This window comes from Tyto alba, unplaced genomic scaffold, assembly GCF_018691265.1.
Source record: "Tyto alba isolate M040663 unplaced genomic scaffold, T.alba_DEE_v4.0 Super-Scaffold_30, whole genome shotgun sequence".
NCBI classification, from domain to species: domain Eukaryota; kingdom Metazoa; phylum Chordata; class Aves; order Strigiformes; family Tytonidae; genus Tyto; species Tyto alba.
In genome coordinates, this window is record NW_024881305.1 from 7,641,786 (window position 1) to 7,659,278 (window position 17,493).

The 17,493-nt window shown below is 37.5% G+C and overlaps 2 protein-coding genes across 2 annotated transcripts in view; both read left to right on the top strand.

The window, feature by feature from the left end:
- The first annotated feature begins 4,717 nt into the window (after positions 1 to 4,717).
- On the top strand, positions 4,718 to 15,755 carry LOC104357506 (bile acid receptor-like). Its single transcript, XM_042800074.1, has 11 exons — positions 4,718 to 4,788; positions 9,337 to 9,463; positions 10,667 to 11,032; positions 11,652 to 11,792; positions 12,392 to 12,528; positions 12,614 to 12,718; positions 12,816 to 12,915; positions 13,984 to 14,112; positions 14,642 to 14,761; positions 15,207 to 15,320; positions 15,517 to 15,755. The coding sequence occupies exons 2-11, from the start codon at positions 9,373 to 9,375 to the stop codon at positions 15,753 to 15,755; spliced, it is 1,542 nt and encodes a 513-aa protein (XP_042656008.1). The 5' UTR covers positions 4,718 to 4,788; positions 9,337 to 9,372.
- A 77-nt stretch (positions 15,756 to 15,832) lies between these two features.
- The window catches only part of SYCP1 (synaptonemal complex protein 1), a 29,770-nt gene continuing 28,109 nt past the window's right edge, over positions 15,833 to 17,493 (top strand). The window contains exons 1-3 of the mRNA XM_032987276.2: positions 15,833 to 16,100; positions 17,081 to 17,165; positions 17,328 to 17,374. Coding sequence (XP_032843167.2) covers positions 15,993 to 16,100; positions 17,081 to 17,165; positions 17,328 to 17,374 — 240 coding nt within the window. The 5' untranslated portion in view covers positions 15,833 to 15,992. The remainder of the gene's footprint in view (positions 16,101 to 17,080; positions 17,166 to 17,327; positions 17,375 to 17,493) is intronic.

Here is a 17,493-nt window from a genome sequence, read left to right on the forward strand (position 1 = left end):
GAACTTTCATTTTCTCCCGAGTTACTTCTCTTCTAATCTGACTGTGATGATTTGTCTGATACATTTGATGCAAAATAGAAAAGTATTTATATTATCTGACACTAAACCAGCTGAATGATCACACACACTGCAATGCCAAATGGGAGCTGTTCATCGTATAGATCCCCCTGTTGCCCCTTTTGGTGGAATAGTTGAATAATTTCATATTTGAACATGACATAAATTCAGGTTGAAAGGTGCTGCCTGATGAAATTTCCCTGGCTAGTCTCACTCTTGCTCCTCTGCTGAAACATACAGTTTTGCTCTGTAAAGACTATTTCTCTTTTATTTTTGCAAATAACTGTACTGCTTTAAAAACACATGTAGGGAAGATACAAGTTTTCGAAGCCAGTGCTCAAAGGAAATGACACACAGACCTTGGTGCTTGAAGCTACAAAAATGAATTTGCAGTACAAATAGTATCTTTTTTAATATTTTGTTCCATCAGTAGAAGTATTACATTGGGCCTTAAGCACTTCAGTCTGGCTGGGGCCCCATCCAACAGAGGCCAGACATGTATGCAGAAAAAGGTAGTCCCTGACCTACTACACTCACACTCTTAAGTTTCAAGTGAATCAACCAAGATTCTCTTTCTGTTGCAGGCAAAACTGGCATATAATGACAATAAAACAAGGACATTTCTCGAAATTCTAGATTACATTTTAGGTGAATAACAAAATAAACCAAACCAAGTCATCTTTGACAGCCAATCCAATGCCTCTTCTGTTCTTTGCAACCGTCCTCATGACGGATGCCTATATATAGTTTAGTACTGTTCCCACAAAAGCTTCCTTTGCCTGTCCTTAAGTTTTGCATCCGAATTGTTGGTGAATGTGCTGAATGCAAGGAACAATTTCCTATTGCAGAACGTACTGGACCTGATACTATCTTGGAACGTGATCCAACAATCAAAACCACCACATTCAACAGATACGCATCCCATTCAAATTAAATCTTTCTCTCTGTTGAGAGTCAGGATTGCAAATGAACACCAATGTGCAAAAATGTTAGTCACAAGGCTTTGTGCTGTTTCTCACCCAGGGCTTAGGTTCATCCATGCTATGCAGAAAATCCTAACAGTGCCAGAACCACTGCACCTTTTGAAGATTAATAAATAATCCAGAAGAGAGGGTGAACAGAAAGCTTGCAGTTTTTTCATGAGTTCCTTAACAAATTGTAAATGCAGGTAGCTCTCAGAACACAAAACATCTGGCATGTATTTGTCTGCCAGTGTGTTTTATGCCTCTAAAACACTGTATTTCTCTAAAAAAAAAGTAGGTGAAAATTAAGTTAGATCATTTTAATACATAAACTTACTGTTAATACTCACTTTAATATCGTTCAGAACAGTTTACTAACAGCAGAGACTTAATCCTATAATTAAATAAACTATATTTCAATACAACCTTTAACTCACATATATCAATGATTACTGTAATTAGCAATTAGGTTCCCAAAGGCTCCCAATTGTTTAGTATTTGACTCTTGCTTTCATCATTTAATGATTTACAGTAATGAGCTGGAACATCGGTATTTTGTACTGAAATGGCCAAAATAGTTGTCCAGGCATCATTACCCTCATGTGACAGATCTCAGATGTTTTTGTGAAAAGTTAGCCAAAAGCAATAGACAATGCCATCACTTCTGTTTCATTTTTAATGAAAAACAACAACAAAGTGACCGTAATGACTTGTAGTCAGAGACTCAGTAGCTTTTGAAGGACTCTTACTTATGCTGAGATTCTGCCCTTTGTTTAAGTTTTGTTTGACAAATGCTTTATAAATGAGCAGAAGAGGTGGTTTATGTTTCATTAATGAGGCTGATAGTGGTTAATTACTGAAGTTACGTAAACAATCCAATACCAGATCAAGCCAAACGGGTCAGTTTTCTAGAGAAGATCCAGCTGGAGTACGTATGATGTCCTTTAACTATTCGGATACCAAACAAGTTACAGAGATATAGAATCTCTAGTTCAGATGAATAAAGAATTCTGCCTAGCTTGAAAATTAATTCCCTCAACAGGTATCTATCTAGGGAAGCTCTTTCTTGATCTGCACTTTCAGCACTCATCAAATTCTTAGATCTAACTGCATAAAGGCAGACGTTCTATGTAGATTAGATTGCACAGAAGCATACCATTTAAACTAATGATGGAAATGAGGCAGCAAAAGCAGTGCAACACAAGGTGTTCAGGTCAGACTGATGTCGTCAGATCTGATTATTTTCTATGGAAAACATGCGTGTCCCATATTGTTCACTTCGGTGGCACTTCTAGATTTTGGCTCATGACATCAACTTGTTCATCTAATATTTTCAGGCCTTATCTACGAGTAACATTTTGTTTACTCACCTCTAGTAAACCATTCTTGAAATATATGATTATTTCCATGGCCCATTAAAATGGCACTAGGCATCTTACTGGTCAGGGACTTTATCAGTGTTTTACAGAACTGACATATGTAAGGAAAAATTACAGAAAACAGAGCTGGAGGAGATCCCAAATGTCCTTTCTCCTCCTTTACAGATCAAAATAACTCAGAGAGAACAATGTATCAGTTCTATCAGGTTGCGCAAACTGATCTTCAAAACATACAGTGATGAAGACTGTACAGACAACTTATTCCCGTGCTATTTTTTACCACCATAATTGCTTTCTCTATACCTAATTTAACCTTTCTTACTCCTAAATATGCTTTTCATTTCTTGATTCTTTACAAGCTTCATCAACAGTTTATTCTCCTCTTCTTTGCAGCTCTTTATGTGCCCCAAGTGGGCTCTCAGGTCTCCCATTTTTATTGTCATGCTAAGCTTTGAATAGGAGAAGTGATCTGTTAAAATAATTTAAATATATAATTTAACACGGACCAGTCACCTGGTCTGAATCACTGCATGACTATGCAAAATAGCCTTATTACCACATCTATGAAGATAGCATGTGGGTTGGCATAAATGACCATGGGCTAAAGCTTAATGTGGCTCTGCAGTTAATTTCTACCACAACTAGATTTTAGGTTCTTGTATACTTATTTTAGAAATTGAATTTACTCTGAATTCACTAGGTTTTATAACACTGAACAGAATGGGTATTAGATACCTTCTAAGAACCCGGGCTTCAGACTTAATTCTCCCAAATTCGGTAGGCTTTAAATGTGTCCTTCCCATAGGTATATATGAACAGCTTACCAGTAAGATATCTTCTATCAGGAAAAGTACTAAAGAAAAGTCAGTAGTATTTAAAAGCTGAAGGCAGTATTTCACAAACCTCTGCTTGTTTTTCCAACTTTCATGAGAAAGGCTGAAAGGCTGCATGAAAAAGCCAATGGCATAGGTGAAAGAGATACTGCTATCTAAAAAATCTTAGCTCTAACAATTGCAAGTTCTTCATTTTTACCACTAAAGTTTTTCTGACATCTTAGTAAGTTGCTGTATAAGGCTGCTTTACAAGAAAGACAAATGCTGATCATAATTAAGCTTACAAGGTCATTATCCTTGTCTCTACTGCATAATCTATGCATTCCAGCCATCTCTGTCACCACACATTATCAATGCAGAGCATGTGAAGACTCAAAAAAACCCACTAAGATCCTCAAATAGTATCTGTGAGACAATCTTTTTTGTTCTTAAAAGCCAGACTCAACTATTTCACCTCCAAAGACCAACAGATTCCTAAATGGTGCCAGGCTACCTGGAAATATGGAGCCTATGGAATACAAATATGACTCTCATTTGAAGGGTAATGTCAGTTTGCTGTGTATTGTGCCACAGATCCCTGAAAACCTACTGTCCCTAAAGACTATTTTAAGTGATTTTGCAGTAGATAGCCATCAGGAAATAAGTTTTTCCCTTTGCCATCTAATTCCATGAAGTATACAACAGAACCAGTTCTTCCTGAGGTAAATTGAGAATTGCTCTTACACAGAAGTGACCTCCTTCTGGAGTGAATATGTCTGCAACCTGCTGTGAATCATTTTAGGTAGCAAGTTAATGACATGATCCCTAACAAGAAAATGCCCTGTCCAAAAGATTGTATCTTGTATTTAGGAAATGATAAAACCCTCAAATTTTAATGACTAATTTATTAGATATTATTAATAATGGGAATACTTTTTTTTTTTTTTTTAACAATAAAATTTTACAACAAAAATTGCTAACAATCACTGTCTGTTATGGGGGCACACATGAGCCCTGTTTGTGCTACATAAATACACAAGTGTGGAAGAATTAGAATAGGGAGAACAAGGTAAGTGTTTTGTATTTGGAGATACTAGCCTAATCAAGTGTTTCCAAATTCAATTATTATGTCATGTAGACATGTCCAAACAATACTACTGTAACATTCTCTCTGCCCAGGAAATGAACATTATCCATCAACACTCAGACATGTCAGTGTTAAGCAATCAAAATGGAAGAATTTTAAATCCTACCAAGAAAGCAGAATATTTAGTAATCAGAGAGGAAGAACTCTGGGAAACGGTGACGTGAGGGTCCCCATGGCCTCTGTCCCTGATGACCCAGTTATTATTTGATTTATGCGGACTTGCAGCTGCCCTTGCTTCGACCCCAGAAAAAGCTGTGTGGGAAGTTTGTGTCTCAGAGCCGTAGCATTGCTCTGTGGAGTGTCTGGAACCTAGTGTATGCACAGAAACTGATAAATAGGGAAAAGGCCCAGTTTGCTCCAGCTGGATTCAGAGATCAGTGCTACAGCCCAGCGGTCTCAACTCTGGAAGCAAGAAACTCTCTGGAACTACTGTAAGTATTTCATTTACTTCTCTGAATGCTCTGGGATTATAAACTGTTGCTCTAGCCATAAATCAGTTTGCCATGTGAAAATTTTTCAGGGACTGGGCTTTTTAATTATTGTTCCTTTTTTTTTTTTCCTCCTTTCTTTTAAAACGGCTGACTAAATTAAAAAAGAAAACATGCACTTTTAAATTTGGTATCTACTGCTAAGAATTTGTTCTAACAGTACTTTATTTGACATAGAGGGTGAAGTAAAATGACTATTAAATTAAATTATTTCTTTCCCTGCCCCAAAGCACCTGGAAAACCGTAAGTTTCAAACCACTTCTAACCTCTTATTTCACAATCTATAAAAATTATACCTTTGAAATAATTATTCATGGGCTAACAATTCCAAAGGAAGATTTCAAGATAATTGCAATACAGTCCATTAGGGAAATAAGCCACTTCCTATTACGGTTATTATATGACAAGGAAGGAACACATTTAATGAGCAGAAAAGTGGGATTTCTTCAAATAGGATCTTTGGGGAGCTTCTTGGCACATTAAAACTGGGAGAAACAGATAGAACCTTAATAATGTATATAAGCTGCATACTGGATCAATCAAGTGATCCTACAAATTCCCTTGGAAAATCATTCTTTAATTACAGTAATCAGTAATTACTGAATTGCTTAAGTGAAATTGAATGTATCACCCGGCATTGCACACAGCTGACACTGATTGTGCTCAGTTATTTTTTTTTTTTAATTTTTGGTTTAAATTTCGCATATTAAAAAATCAAGATATGCTTTCCAGAAGAAAAAAAAGTACAGTGATTAACACTGAAATTGAAATGTGCTATCTAGTTCCACTACATGATCATTAACATGCCACAAGGTGCATTAAATAAATGTTGAAGACCTTCAGCTTGAGTTCCTAAAATTCCCTGTAAACAAGAAATTTTCCTATGACTCAACTGTCAAAATATTTACAAAAGCAGTTAAAGTATGCACCTCTTAAAGAGCTCCCTGGAGCCTCTTGTGCAAGAAGTATGTTTTGCATCTTACTAAATTTGACAATATAAATTGATGATATGTTACTTTATGATATGGTATTTTATAGCAACAAAATAAAAACAACATCTTTCACCAGAAATAACAATAATTAGATGTACAGTATGTATTCCAGTCTGAATGTCTACATTCTGTTAAGGGACTAGTTTGTGTTTCTACTTTATCAATTAACGGCTTCTTTTTTTCCCTTTCATGTCTTCCATCTTTGATAAATTGAAGTCTTTCAGTTAGGACTAATAACTGCATGTTGCTGAATTTCTGTGTAAGATGGATAACCAGCCCCTTGAATCAGCATACATTTCAGTTTATATTGTACGTTATTAGTTCAGAACACTCATTACTGTCAAAACCAAGCCTGTAAAAGTGCAACATTTTCAAACATGCTTAAGCAACCTAGAGTGTAGGTCACATCTTCCTCTGAAAAAAAAGAAAAATTAAAATCTCCCACTTGTAGCAGCTTTTAAAATTAAAAACAAACAACCACCACCGCCAGTCATCAGGATTTCACACATGTGAAAATACCCATGTGTATTTCCATGTGTGTAGAAATAGCACCTCAGAAGTAATTGAGAAGAAGGAAGAGCAGGGAACATCATATGCCTTTATGCAGATGACATTTTCTTTCAGGTCTGTATGTCTGACTGAGGACTAAAGACTTTCATCCTAACTGTATTAATGCTTGTGATTCTATGAAATAAGTTATTAAAAAATTAACCTTATTTTCAGTTATTTCCACTTTTTAGGCTAAAGACTTTTATGTATCATCTCTGGGAATGTATACATATATATTTTGCTTCCTTTTTAAAGTACACATACACAGAATGTGTAGCTGTATTATGAGTAGAGAGAAAAGAGAAAAACGGGCACAAAGTATTTCTGGGTTGAGTTTGGGAATCGACTGTAACTGCCCCAAACACCAGAAGTTCTTACTCCAATCTTACTTTGTTTTTGCCCAGGTTACTGTTTTGAAAATTACAATTGGGCATGTATGCTACATTCTGTCTAGAATTCCACAGCTTCACAGTGTGTAGCTAAGCTTTGTGTGCATGCAGAATTTACTTGCTTGCATGGCAAAGGGTTAATGAATGTATAAGTGGGATGAAGAACTATCCTTTAGGTCATGGTTCACTCCCATGAGGTGTGAGAGATTAGGGATGGCTACTGAACTTTTCGGAGACCAGCATATAATGCATCAGGAAATTTCAGTGACTCCTAAAGTTTGAAGAAGGCTTCCCTACTGCTGACTGACTCATATATGAAGGGTGAGGCAAAGGTTGAAGCATATGACTATGACAGTCAATCTTACAAATAATCAAAACTTTCTTGTCCTAGAAAATTAAGTTCCTTCCTTATATATCCTATTCTGTTCTTTATATTTTGTGATCTAAAAAGCCCAGTGCTATGAGCTTGTTAAGGAAGAACAAGCTTATTAATGCTAGATGCTCAAGTGTCAGAAAATGAAACGGTTAACATTCATGCACGTGCATGACCATTAAGTCTCATTTCAAGACAGTACAGGATTCCTCAAATAACCACTGGATTTACTATTAATACTGTTATAACATTCTCTTAAGAGTTACAAAGTCTCATTCTAAGATGGGAATTCTGTGATTGCAACTCATTGCTTTTATTAGCCATAAAAATCAGTAAGAAAGGCTAAATCCTCAAATCCATTCTCATAGAATACCTAAGTTTGCGTAATGAAAGTCTGCTTCCAAGATTTAGAATGTTTAATCAACCAACCACCTTGCATTTGGTACTTCATACTGCCAGTATAGTAATTTTATCAGACTGGATCAGTGTAATTTTATTTTAGCTTCTATTCTTTTACTATTTTTATTTAAGGAAACTACTGGAATTCAGAAACACATTTGTTCAGCAAATGCACATTTTTGGGGAAAAATGTAGACTTTGCCCAGGCCAAATTGATCTAACTGATAAGGAACTCATGAATCAGTGAGTCCTTTCTCTCTTGAACAAATATTTACTAGCAGAGATAACAAAAAAAATCAGCATTCCAGCTTCACTGCATCTTTTCACCTTCTGCTGACAACATAAGAGAAAGTGTTCAGTTCCAAAGATACATCCAGCTTTGGGGGAAGGGATGTGTGTCTTTCAAGACATAACTTCAGTACAGATTCCCTGAAATGACATATTCATTTTCTCAGCTGTAGCTAGGTATAGGTATTGCACAAAACCCAACATGTGTGTCTTTCAACAAAGGTCTTTAAACCCAATTTGCTGTCAATTCTGTAAGTGACATATACAGAGAATCCTGTTGCACACATAGGAGTTTGATTTGCTACACTTTTCAAATACTTACTTGCCTTTTTCATCTTCTCTGCCCTTCCCATCTGCTCAGGGAAAGCCTATGAACACTTCACTGGCAAATTGTCTTGTAAAGTCCTTACTCAATGGGCATCAGATACAACATACTTTTAACCAGTAACACTTGCATACATTCCACACATGCAGAGGGACAAGAAAAATCTTTCCTACTCTAGTGGCTACTCCATTACCTCTTAAATGCTAAGCAATACCAGAGATTGTCTATACACGTACGTAAACTCAAACTCAGCTCAGCCTGGGGTCCAGAGACATTTTTTCCTAAAACACTTTTAAGAATTTTAGAACATACTTTTTCAGAACCTCTCTATAAAGTCAAATTACTGAAAAATAAGATAACTTTTGAACTTAAAGCACAATAGGTATTCTGCACTGTGTCACTGTGAGCTCTCAGCACACTTTTTTATGGTGAATGTCAAAGCATCCAACCAGAAGCTCAGGCTCCTTCGATATTCAAGGGAGAGAGAAGAGCTCTCTAGAGGACAATACATCCTATATGAAATTGATTTTTTTGGTCTTCACAGGATGCTTTGTACTCTTAAAGGAATACAGGCTCTTGAATTTGGAACCTAATGCAAATTAGGCAGTGCTTAAGTGAGGCAAAGCTGACTTTTACTGCATAAAAGAATATTTACATGGGGAAAAAAAGATATTCTATGCTGGCCTTTCCATGCTATTTTCCTATATTTACTTGCTTCAAATTTGCATAAAAAGTGAATGAAGCAAATTTGCTAAAAGTCCATCTTTGTGCAGAAACAGCATCCATCGCATCCACATTAGTGCAAATGCCCTAACTCTTTCTGAAAGCAAGTTTTTTTTTATCCAATGAAGCTCCTTTTAATATCTTCCTGAACTAGAGAATTCATCAATGATTAGTCTGATTCCCCCACATGGCTTTGTGTAAAATTCAGAGCAAAACAGTTCTAAATATAACTTGGAAATTTAGTAATGGACTTTATCCTGAATCCCTACTATTAGGACAATCAAATGGTTTGCAATCTCATTGAAAGTATTATGTGACTTCACACATACCTCCGATTTTCTAATGATCTGCAAACTGTTCCATATTCTGGAGTCTTCTGGTTTTAGCTCTGTAGCTAAATTTACCCAGCAATTCTTTCTCATGAGATGTTTCTCTACTTTTCCATTTCTCTAGGCTGCCTTCTTAAAAGTCCATCACATAGCAAAGTGAATGAAACAGTGCAGTTTGGAGCAGAATATGGCAAATACATTTGTCACTGTACCTGATGGGTATTGTCTTCCTGAGCCTATCCAGTATTATGGTGAGTAAAGCAAAATTTTTGTATTATGAAAAAGCACTATAGTAAAATGAACATCTGTGGGAATTCAAATTATTTTCTTCATTTTAATTTATCTTTGCAAGTTCTTAGAAGCTACTCATTTGACTATCAAGCCCATACTGAAAGTGTATTGAAATATATTATCATGTGCTGATACCTATTTTTGTACGCATGTGATTATGCTGACTGATCATTTCATAGAAACATTACCAGTGCTATCTCTCTCTGACTTCCATGAAGAAGATGCAGGTTTTCTTACAGCATTCCAGATACATTAATAAACAGATAATGGTTATTCTATATCTTATATAATTGCAGTAACTAATTTGATTCTCAATGAGCAAAAGCAAGGCCCAAAGCCTGTTAAAAAGGAAAAAACTGCTCAAAAAACCCACAACTTTCCAATTTGTTTTTACAGAGATTTAAACAATCCCAAAGGAAGAATGAAACACGATGCATGTTGTACAAGCTTCCTTCGGTAGAGCTGTGTACATTTAACGGGGGGGGGGGGATAAAAATAAAACTCCACAGACAGGCAGGAAGCAGCTCACTTCATAAATCTGTACCTTTTTTTGCTTTGTTTTGCTAAAATAAAATTTCATAAGTATAAATTATTATATGTGGAAAAATACTAAATAAAACAAGCCTCTGCTTCTTACTCTACTGAATTTCAACTTTAAGTCTCTGGTCACAATAACTTTTACCACTCTGTAATTTCTGGACTGTCTTTCTCAGACTCTTCTTGTGCAACATTTTCAAAATTATGCCTGAAATATGTATCAAAACCAAACACTTCACTCATTAACAAATTCACTTGCAGGAAAATATTCTTGTGTAGTGTGGATTAATAAGCTAATAAAGGCAATCTTTAAGTGTAAAATCTAAAAGTAGCTATATCATCAGTTGGCAAGTGATGTTCAAATACGTAGTAACGAGAATCCAGTGGCACCCACATGACATTGCCCAAATTGTTACCAAGCTATTTTCACTACATCTAAGATCTTACTTAAAAACATTACAGGTAGCACATTTAAAAAGAATGTATCAGACTGCCCTTCTGGAAATATGCCCCTCTAATATTTATGATTAAATATTTAGTCTATAAAACATTTTAAAACTTTCAAGTAGCTGATGTCAAGATATTCTTCAGGTTTTTATTTCATCTTCAATTTCTTCTGTATCTAGATGTTTTACCAGAGCATGTCAACTATCAGCTGCAAGATACTGATTTTCAGACTACGCCTTACTGCCAATACTCAACCGTTCAAATTCCTCCTCCAGTATTGCAGTCACAACCCTCTCAGTCCCAATACACCTCATATGGCCTGGACCCTCAGTACAGCGACGGGCAGTATATCATCAGTAGCTGTGAACTAAGCAAACCCCCTTTTATGACCCCCCACATTGATGATGGTGGATACCAAGGATTAAAACGGCCAAGATTAAGCCACTCTTCGTTGAGACTGAAGGGACAGGAGGAGCTGTGTGTTGTGTGTGGTGACAAGGCCTCAGGCTATCACTACAATGCACTTACCTGTGAAGGCTGTAAAGGTGAGAGAACAGGCTGATCTGTACCTTACCCAGAACTGTGGCCCCACAGTGGTCAACATAATCTTCCACATCTGCGATTTAAGCAAACAGATTTCATTATTTTTCAAACTGACGTTTCTACAGAGGATTTTTATTTATCTAAGGAATGCTTCATCTAACACACTTACTCCAGATTCACATTTTTATACTATTTTTTGAAGAAATGCTTTCACAGTGTATATTTTATATGAGCATTTAATGCATCTAATTTTTGCATTGATTATTCACTAGTGTCTGTTTAAGCACATGCTGATTTTCTCATGACCATTTATTATATATTTACTTTAGTGTTATTAATTTTCCTTATTAAAATTAAATAAAAACAATAATTACTTGATACTTTCATTTTACCTTCCTATGTGAGAGCTGTCTTGATCAGGTAAGGGAAACAGTGATTAATATTAGTCAGAAAGAACAAGACATAACTATGTTGTTAAAAAGCAAATTAAAAATCAAGGTAATGTTTTGACTGTAAGAAGAATAACAAACAAAAAAACCGAAAAGACATGTTAATTCTTTAAATCATTATGAGATAAAGCTCCTTAGATTCTTAAAGTCATAACCTGATCCCTGTCTGTAGGCTTCTTTCGACGTAGCATAACCAAAAATGCAGTATATCGATGCAAGAATGGTGGTCATTGTGAAATGGACATGTACATGCGAAGGAAGTGTCAGGAATGCCGCTTGAAGAAGTGTAAAGCTGTGGGAATGCTAGCAGAATGTAAGTGCTCCTTCTATGCTGGCTACTTTACTAATCAACTCAGGTAAAACCTTTTCCAAAGTCAATCCCTTCTCCTTAGAGCTAAACGGTACCGGTCTAAACTTCATTTAACTGTAGGAAAATTTAACTTTGGAGTCTGTAGCACCTTCATCTGAAGAAACCACAAATGCTTATGAATGTCTCCTGAAGTTAAGAGGACTGCTGTTCAGAGACATTTCAAAAAAAAAAAAAATACTGACAAGACAGCTAAATATTCTGAACCTTGACAGGGCAGCAGTAAGCATATCAGATACGTATTTATGTTCAGAAAAAAAAAAAATTAGAAATTGCACAGTAGTTTTTAATGAAAAATTCTTATGCTTGTATGTCACAGAGCCACAAGCAAGGCAACATAAGAAGACTGCAGACACTCAGGCCTTTGGTGGATACTGAACACTAACTCGCCTAGTGAATAACACATTGCCATATTCTCTAGGAAGTGTATTTCCTTATAGGTGATGGCTCCTGTGATGCAAGACCATGTAATCTATAAGAGTGATTATTTCAAATTGTAATTATTTTAAAATATATGTACTGATACACACATATATGCCTCACAGGTTTGCTGACTGAAGTACAGTGCAAGTCAAAGCGGCTCAGGAAGAATTTCAAACAGAGCAGTTTTCTTTGCAACATAAAGCTGGAAGATGAGGGCCTGAATAATAAGCATGTATCATCTACAACAAGATCTGGAAAAGTGGGATATTTTTCTATTTAAAGTATCTCTTTTAATAATTTTCACCCCAAGTCACTGTCACTTGAGTAGTTTATTTTTTTAACAGATCTCAGAGAAAATGGAACTTACTCCAGGGGAACATCAGCTCCTTGACCACATTGTAGCAGCACACCAAAAATACACAATTCCCCTTGAGGAAGCAAAGAAGTTTGTACGTATACAGAACAATCAGCCTGCATTGCTAAGTTATTATTATCCTGAGCACTGTATCTTGGTTATATCAGATGTCTAAACACTCTTTCATGCAGCTACAAGAAACTGCAAGTCCTGAGGAAAGTTTTCTCCGTCTTTCTGAGACAGCAGTTGTCCATGTACAAGTGTTAGTGGATTTCACAAAAAGACTTCCAGGTGAGTTTCTTTCTTTGGGAAATATTACAGAATAGTGTGACTTTTTTTAAAAGGCAGGAACCACTGATGGCATGAATCCGATAAAAATACAAGCTTTAAGAAAACGCTGATTCAACTTTTTTTTTTTTTCCCAACTCTAACAATCCAGGTTACCATTTACTTGTCATGAGAACAAGTTAGAAGCATACACTTCAAAGCTTGCTATGATTAGATTTCTTTTCCATTTCTGACATGGAGTAGAGACATTCTCTTAAAGTACACGGACTTCAAAACACCATTTTGAGTGAATTACTATTTCAACACATTCTCTGAAATCTGGTTTAGTTTGCAATTTAACATAATCATCAAAGAAAAAACCAGAAGTTCCTTCAAAGAAAAAGGCAGCACAGAAGGGACTAACCAGGTGCTCCTATTCATATTGTCCTTTAATAAAGAATAAGGGAGCATGCAATTAAATTCACTGCATTTCAATGTAAAGTTCACAAAATAACATTTATTAGGGAGGGTGATCATTTTTTAATTACTCTTTAAGTTGTAAAACTTATTGACAGAAGTCAATCAACATGTCTAAAGCAGATATTTGATGTAATTTAGCACTACAATGACACAGATCTGAAAGAATGGATGAGCTCTTTGTTTCCTTATGTAACATATCCTGCTTTTATCACGATTAAGAAAAGAATCAATGAAGTTCCTTTGCTCTCGAATTATAAGTGCAGATAATGAGGTTGTCAAAAGATGAACATAATTTTTAAAAAGATCATATATCAATGTATAAGGAAAACATCCACGGTCACTAAGCAATGTAGTAAATTTATCAGGAATTTGACCATGTGATATGAATCAAATATTAGGGAGAATTTTCAATAGTCTTGCTTAGTCCCAACATTTTTACTTGTATCTTCCTGTGAATCTTATAACACCGGACACTGGCAACACATGCATCTTTTAACTATGGCTCCTCCTTTCCAGTAAAGACATTTATTCAAAGAATCATTTTATCAACTCTTAGTGGCTTAAAGGCAGATACAGCCTTTCTTGGTTCTTAACACGTATCTTTCTCTGCAGGATTTGAAAGTTTAGCTAGCGAAGATCAGATAGCACTGCTAAAAGGGTCAACAGTTGAGGCAATGTTTTTGCGTTCAGCCCAAATATATAACCAAAGAATTAGTGAATGCCAACCATCAACAAGTGAAAGTAAGTTTGACTAACAAGCTTTCTATTAACACCAGTAGGAGGTTCTGCCATTTTGAAACAACTTGTATTTAATTCACTTTAATCTCAAATAATTTAATATTCAAGTATATTGGCACTTAGAATAGTGCCAGTAATGCCTACATACGTTCTATAGTTGTTTTTTTTTTTTTTTTTAAGAGCATACAAAGAGAATTTTTAAAACGGTAAAATTAGTTTGATCTCTGTTTTCCTCCCATTAGCTCTAAACAAAGAGCAACATTTTTGAGTGTTTGCACAAATTGTGGGGTGGATGGATAATATTAGTTATATTAATGACATATTATATATTGTGTCAAATTTAACACAATGGACTTTGCACAATAATACAACTAGGGAACTTGGTGCTGGATGCCTAAAAGAGCAATTTTTTCTACCTGTGTGGATCTGAAAAAAAATCATGCATTTTCAGGTATATATGTGCAAAGCAGATGCACACAACTATTTAAAGTCACATTAAGTGTGGTGGGAACTGTCACCTGTCTTGTTCCAGGTCATGTAAGACATCCTGATCATGGGACATGGTATCACATTCAAAACCTTGATAAAAGCAACATTTATTGCATGGAAATGTCTAACAATGAAGAGAGTCCAACTTCCACTACTACCACAGGTAACGGAGGTCTCAGAATCAAAATACTTGGGAATTTTTTTGTTATGCTGGCCCTGATCTTAATCACACTGTCAGTGTGGCCACTGCTCAGTCTCATCTCTTCCTCTCCCCTTGAGCTGCTTTGTTACATGTGCAGTCATTATATCCTCATGGAAGGAAGAGGTGGTGTTGATGTTTGCTTGCATCCTAGGATAAAGCCTTGACGTATATATATATATATGTATATACCAAAAGCTCTACAGTATAACTACAATACAACTGCTGTTACTATTTTAGAATTTAACATTGATTTCACAAAGTTTGCTAGCTATTTCATGCAATGGAACGTCCTGGAGCCTTAAAGATTAGGGCAAAGATGATTCGTAACTGGACAAAGATGATTCGTAACAGCAGTGCCAGCTTCTGCATCGACATAACTTTCTGATTATTTTATTTCATTTTTAAGGTATAACCGAGGAGTTTATTACCGCCCTGTTTTACTTCTACAGAAGCATGGGGGAACTGAAAGTGACTGAGACCGAATACGCCCTGCTTGTAGCGACAACTGTGTTTTTTTCAGGTAAACTGGGAGGCGACTAGCTGTTTCGCGCGTTACAACGAGCTTTCACTCGCCCCAGGTGCGGCCCGCCTCCACCCATCGAGCCCTCAGGTGCGACAGCGCACCGCGCCCCGCCCGCCCGCCCCCGCCCGCTCCGCGCCCCCGCGCGCTCCCGCACCGCCTCCGCCTCGCGCCCGCTAACCGCGCTCTCCCGCAGACCGCCCGCTCCTGAGGAACAAGCGGCACGTGGAAGAGCTGCAGGAGCCGCTCCTGGGCATCCTCTACAAGTACTCGAAGATCCATCACCCTGAGGACCCCCAGCATTTCGCCCGCCTTATCGGGCGCCTCACGGAACTGCGCACCCTCAACCACACCCACGCGGAGGTGCTGGTGACGTGGAGAACGAAGGACCCCCGGCTGACCTCCCTGCTCTGCGAGATCTGGGATCTGCACTAGGCCGCGCCGACCCTCGCGGCCACACGGCGTCGTGACGGACCCGCGCGCTTCCGAGTATCGCTACTCCGCCCCGCCTCGCGCAGCCCCGCGCCCGCCACCGCCTTGCCTCGCCTGCTGCCTCAGTCGCGCGCTTTTACTTCCCGCCTTTTTGTCCTCCCTCAGCAGGCGGCGAGATCGGGGCGTTAGCGCGCCCGTTATGAGGTGTTGGCTCTGAGGCCTGCCCTTTTCTCCGAGGCCATGGAAAAAGAAAAGCCGTTTAAATTGTTTGTGCCGCCGCGCCTGAGCGGCGGTCAGGTGTCTGCAGTAAAACCCCAGACGAGCACTCGGGCAACGGGGCTGTGTCAGGTAAATGGTGCCGCCGCCTGCGTCGCGTTCTGCGGCGGCGACGGCTGGCGAGCGGGCGGTGGTGCCCTGGCACTGGTGCGCGGTCCTCCCGGGTAGTTCCCAAGCAAAGTCCTGAACTTCCGTCCTGGAAAGCGCATGCAGGCGCACGCACGGAGCGTGTACGCTGAACTCGTTTTCTGCGAACTGTTAATGGTGCGGGTGGTGGTGGGGGGGCCGGAATAGTTTAGATTTTAATTTCAAAGCCTTTTACTTTCTTTTACCAAAACCAAAGCGAATCATCTTTTCGAGTATACGTGTTTGATGCGGGTAATTCACAACAGGAAGTGCAAAGTACACCCCTGGGATAATCTTACTGGCTTTGATTTATTGGTCCCACCAGATCAAGCCTGCAGTGAAAATGTTCTGTTGCTAACCTCTGAATTACGTGAATTCAACGAGGTATTTTTTCACGTTGAGGCTCCTTATGAAATAAATATGTTTAGATTCAAATGTGGTATTCTGGCAGGAGATGAGTTACACTACTTACAAATTTCTGTAACTTTTAAAACACCTTGTAAAATTAAATTTTCACGCTTAAGCATAAGCAACCATGATTTAGAAGTACTCTTGGGAATAAAGCAAAAAAAAAAAAATCAACTATTGGATTTGAAAAAAATCATTTTGCTTAATGACTTCTTTACCGTGCAACTATGTACAGGCATGCAATAGCTATTAAGTTCTCGTCATCAAAAGCTTCCACTTTGGCCACAGTGTAGGTTATAAAGCAAACTGCAAAAGACCAACAATTTGATAAAGCCACTGTGAAGTAAGAAGCAAGCAAGAGAGTTCCAAAGCCATTACCAATACCTTGGGCTTTGAAAATTGTAGGCAGTTTATTAATGGAAAATTACATTTTCACAGTAGCTGTTCTTTTGTTTTCTGGATTTTGTAATGCTTCTTTTCAAATCTACTATAAGAAACTAATTTTTAAATTGATGCAGGGTTTTAACAAATGCCCAGATGATGATTTTAATTTGCCATTTGTAATGATGAATACACCGAACCGTGGTGAAATCACTGATTCAGGTAAGACTAAAATGAGCATTTACCTTGCAGTCTTTGAAAATTTTTAATAATGTCGACAGTTTTCATGATTAGTTTAATAATTTCCTTGCTTAACACTGTTAAATACAGTTCCACTGTTATTTTTTTTAGAAATACATTGATTAAAATCTCTTCATATTACAGATGCGATTTCACAGCAAGTAAAACTTTGCTCTGAGGTAGATGAAGAGGTCAGCTAAGTATAAATTTTGCATATCTGATTTCTTAGGTCCTCTTAATTTGTTCCTAAAACAGTGCCTAAACCACTTTTCACTAGATACTTCAGGGCTAAAGGAAGTAGTCAAAGGGG

Excerpts from the sequence above, each read along its gene's own strand:
- LOC104357506 (XM_042800074.1), top strand. The coding sequence starts at position 9,373 with ATGAAACAGTGCAGTTTGGAGCAGAATATGGCAAATACATTTGTCACT. Across the intron at positions 11,793-12,391 it reads TGTGGGAATGCTAGCAGAAT|GTTTGCTGACTGAAGTACAG; the intron begins GTAAGTGCTCCT and ends TATGCCTCACAG. Across the intron at positions 12,719-12,815 it reads TTGAGGAAGCAAAGAAGTTT|CTACAAGAAACTGCAAGTCC; the intron begins GTACGTATACAG and ends TCTTTCATGCAG.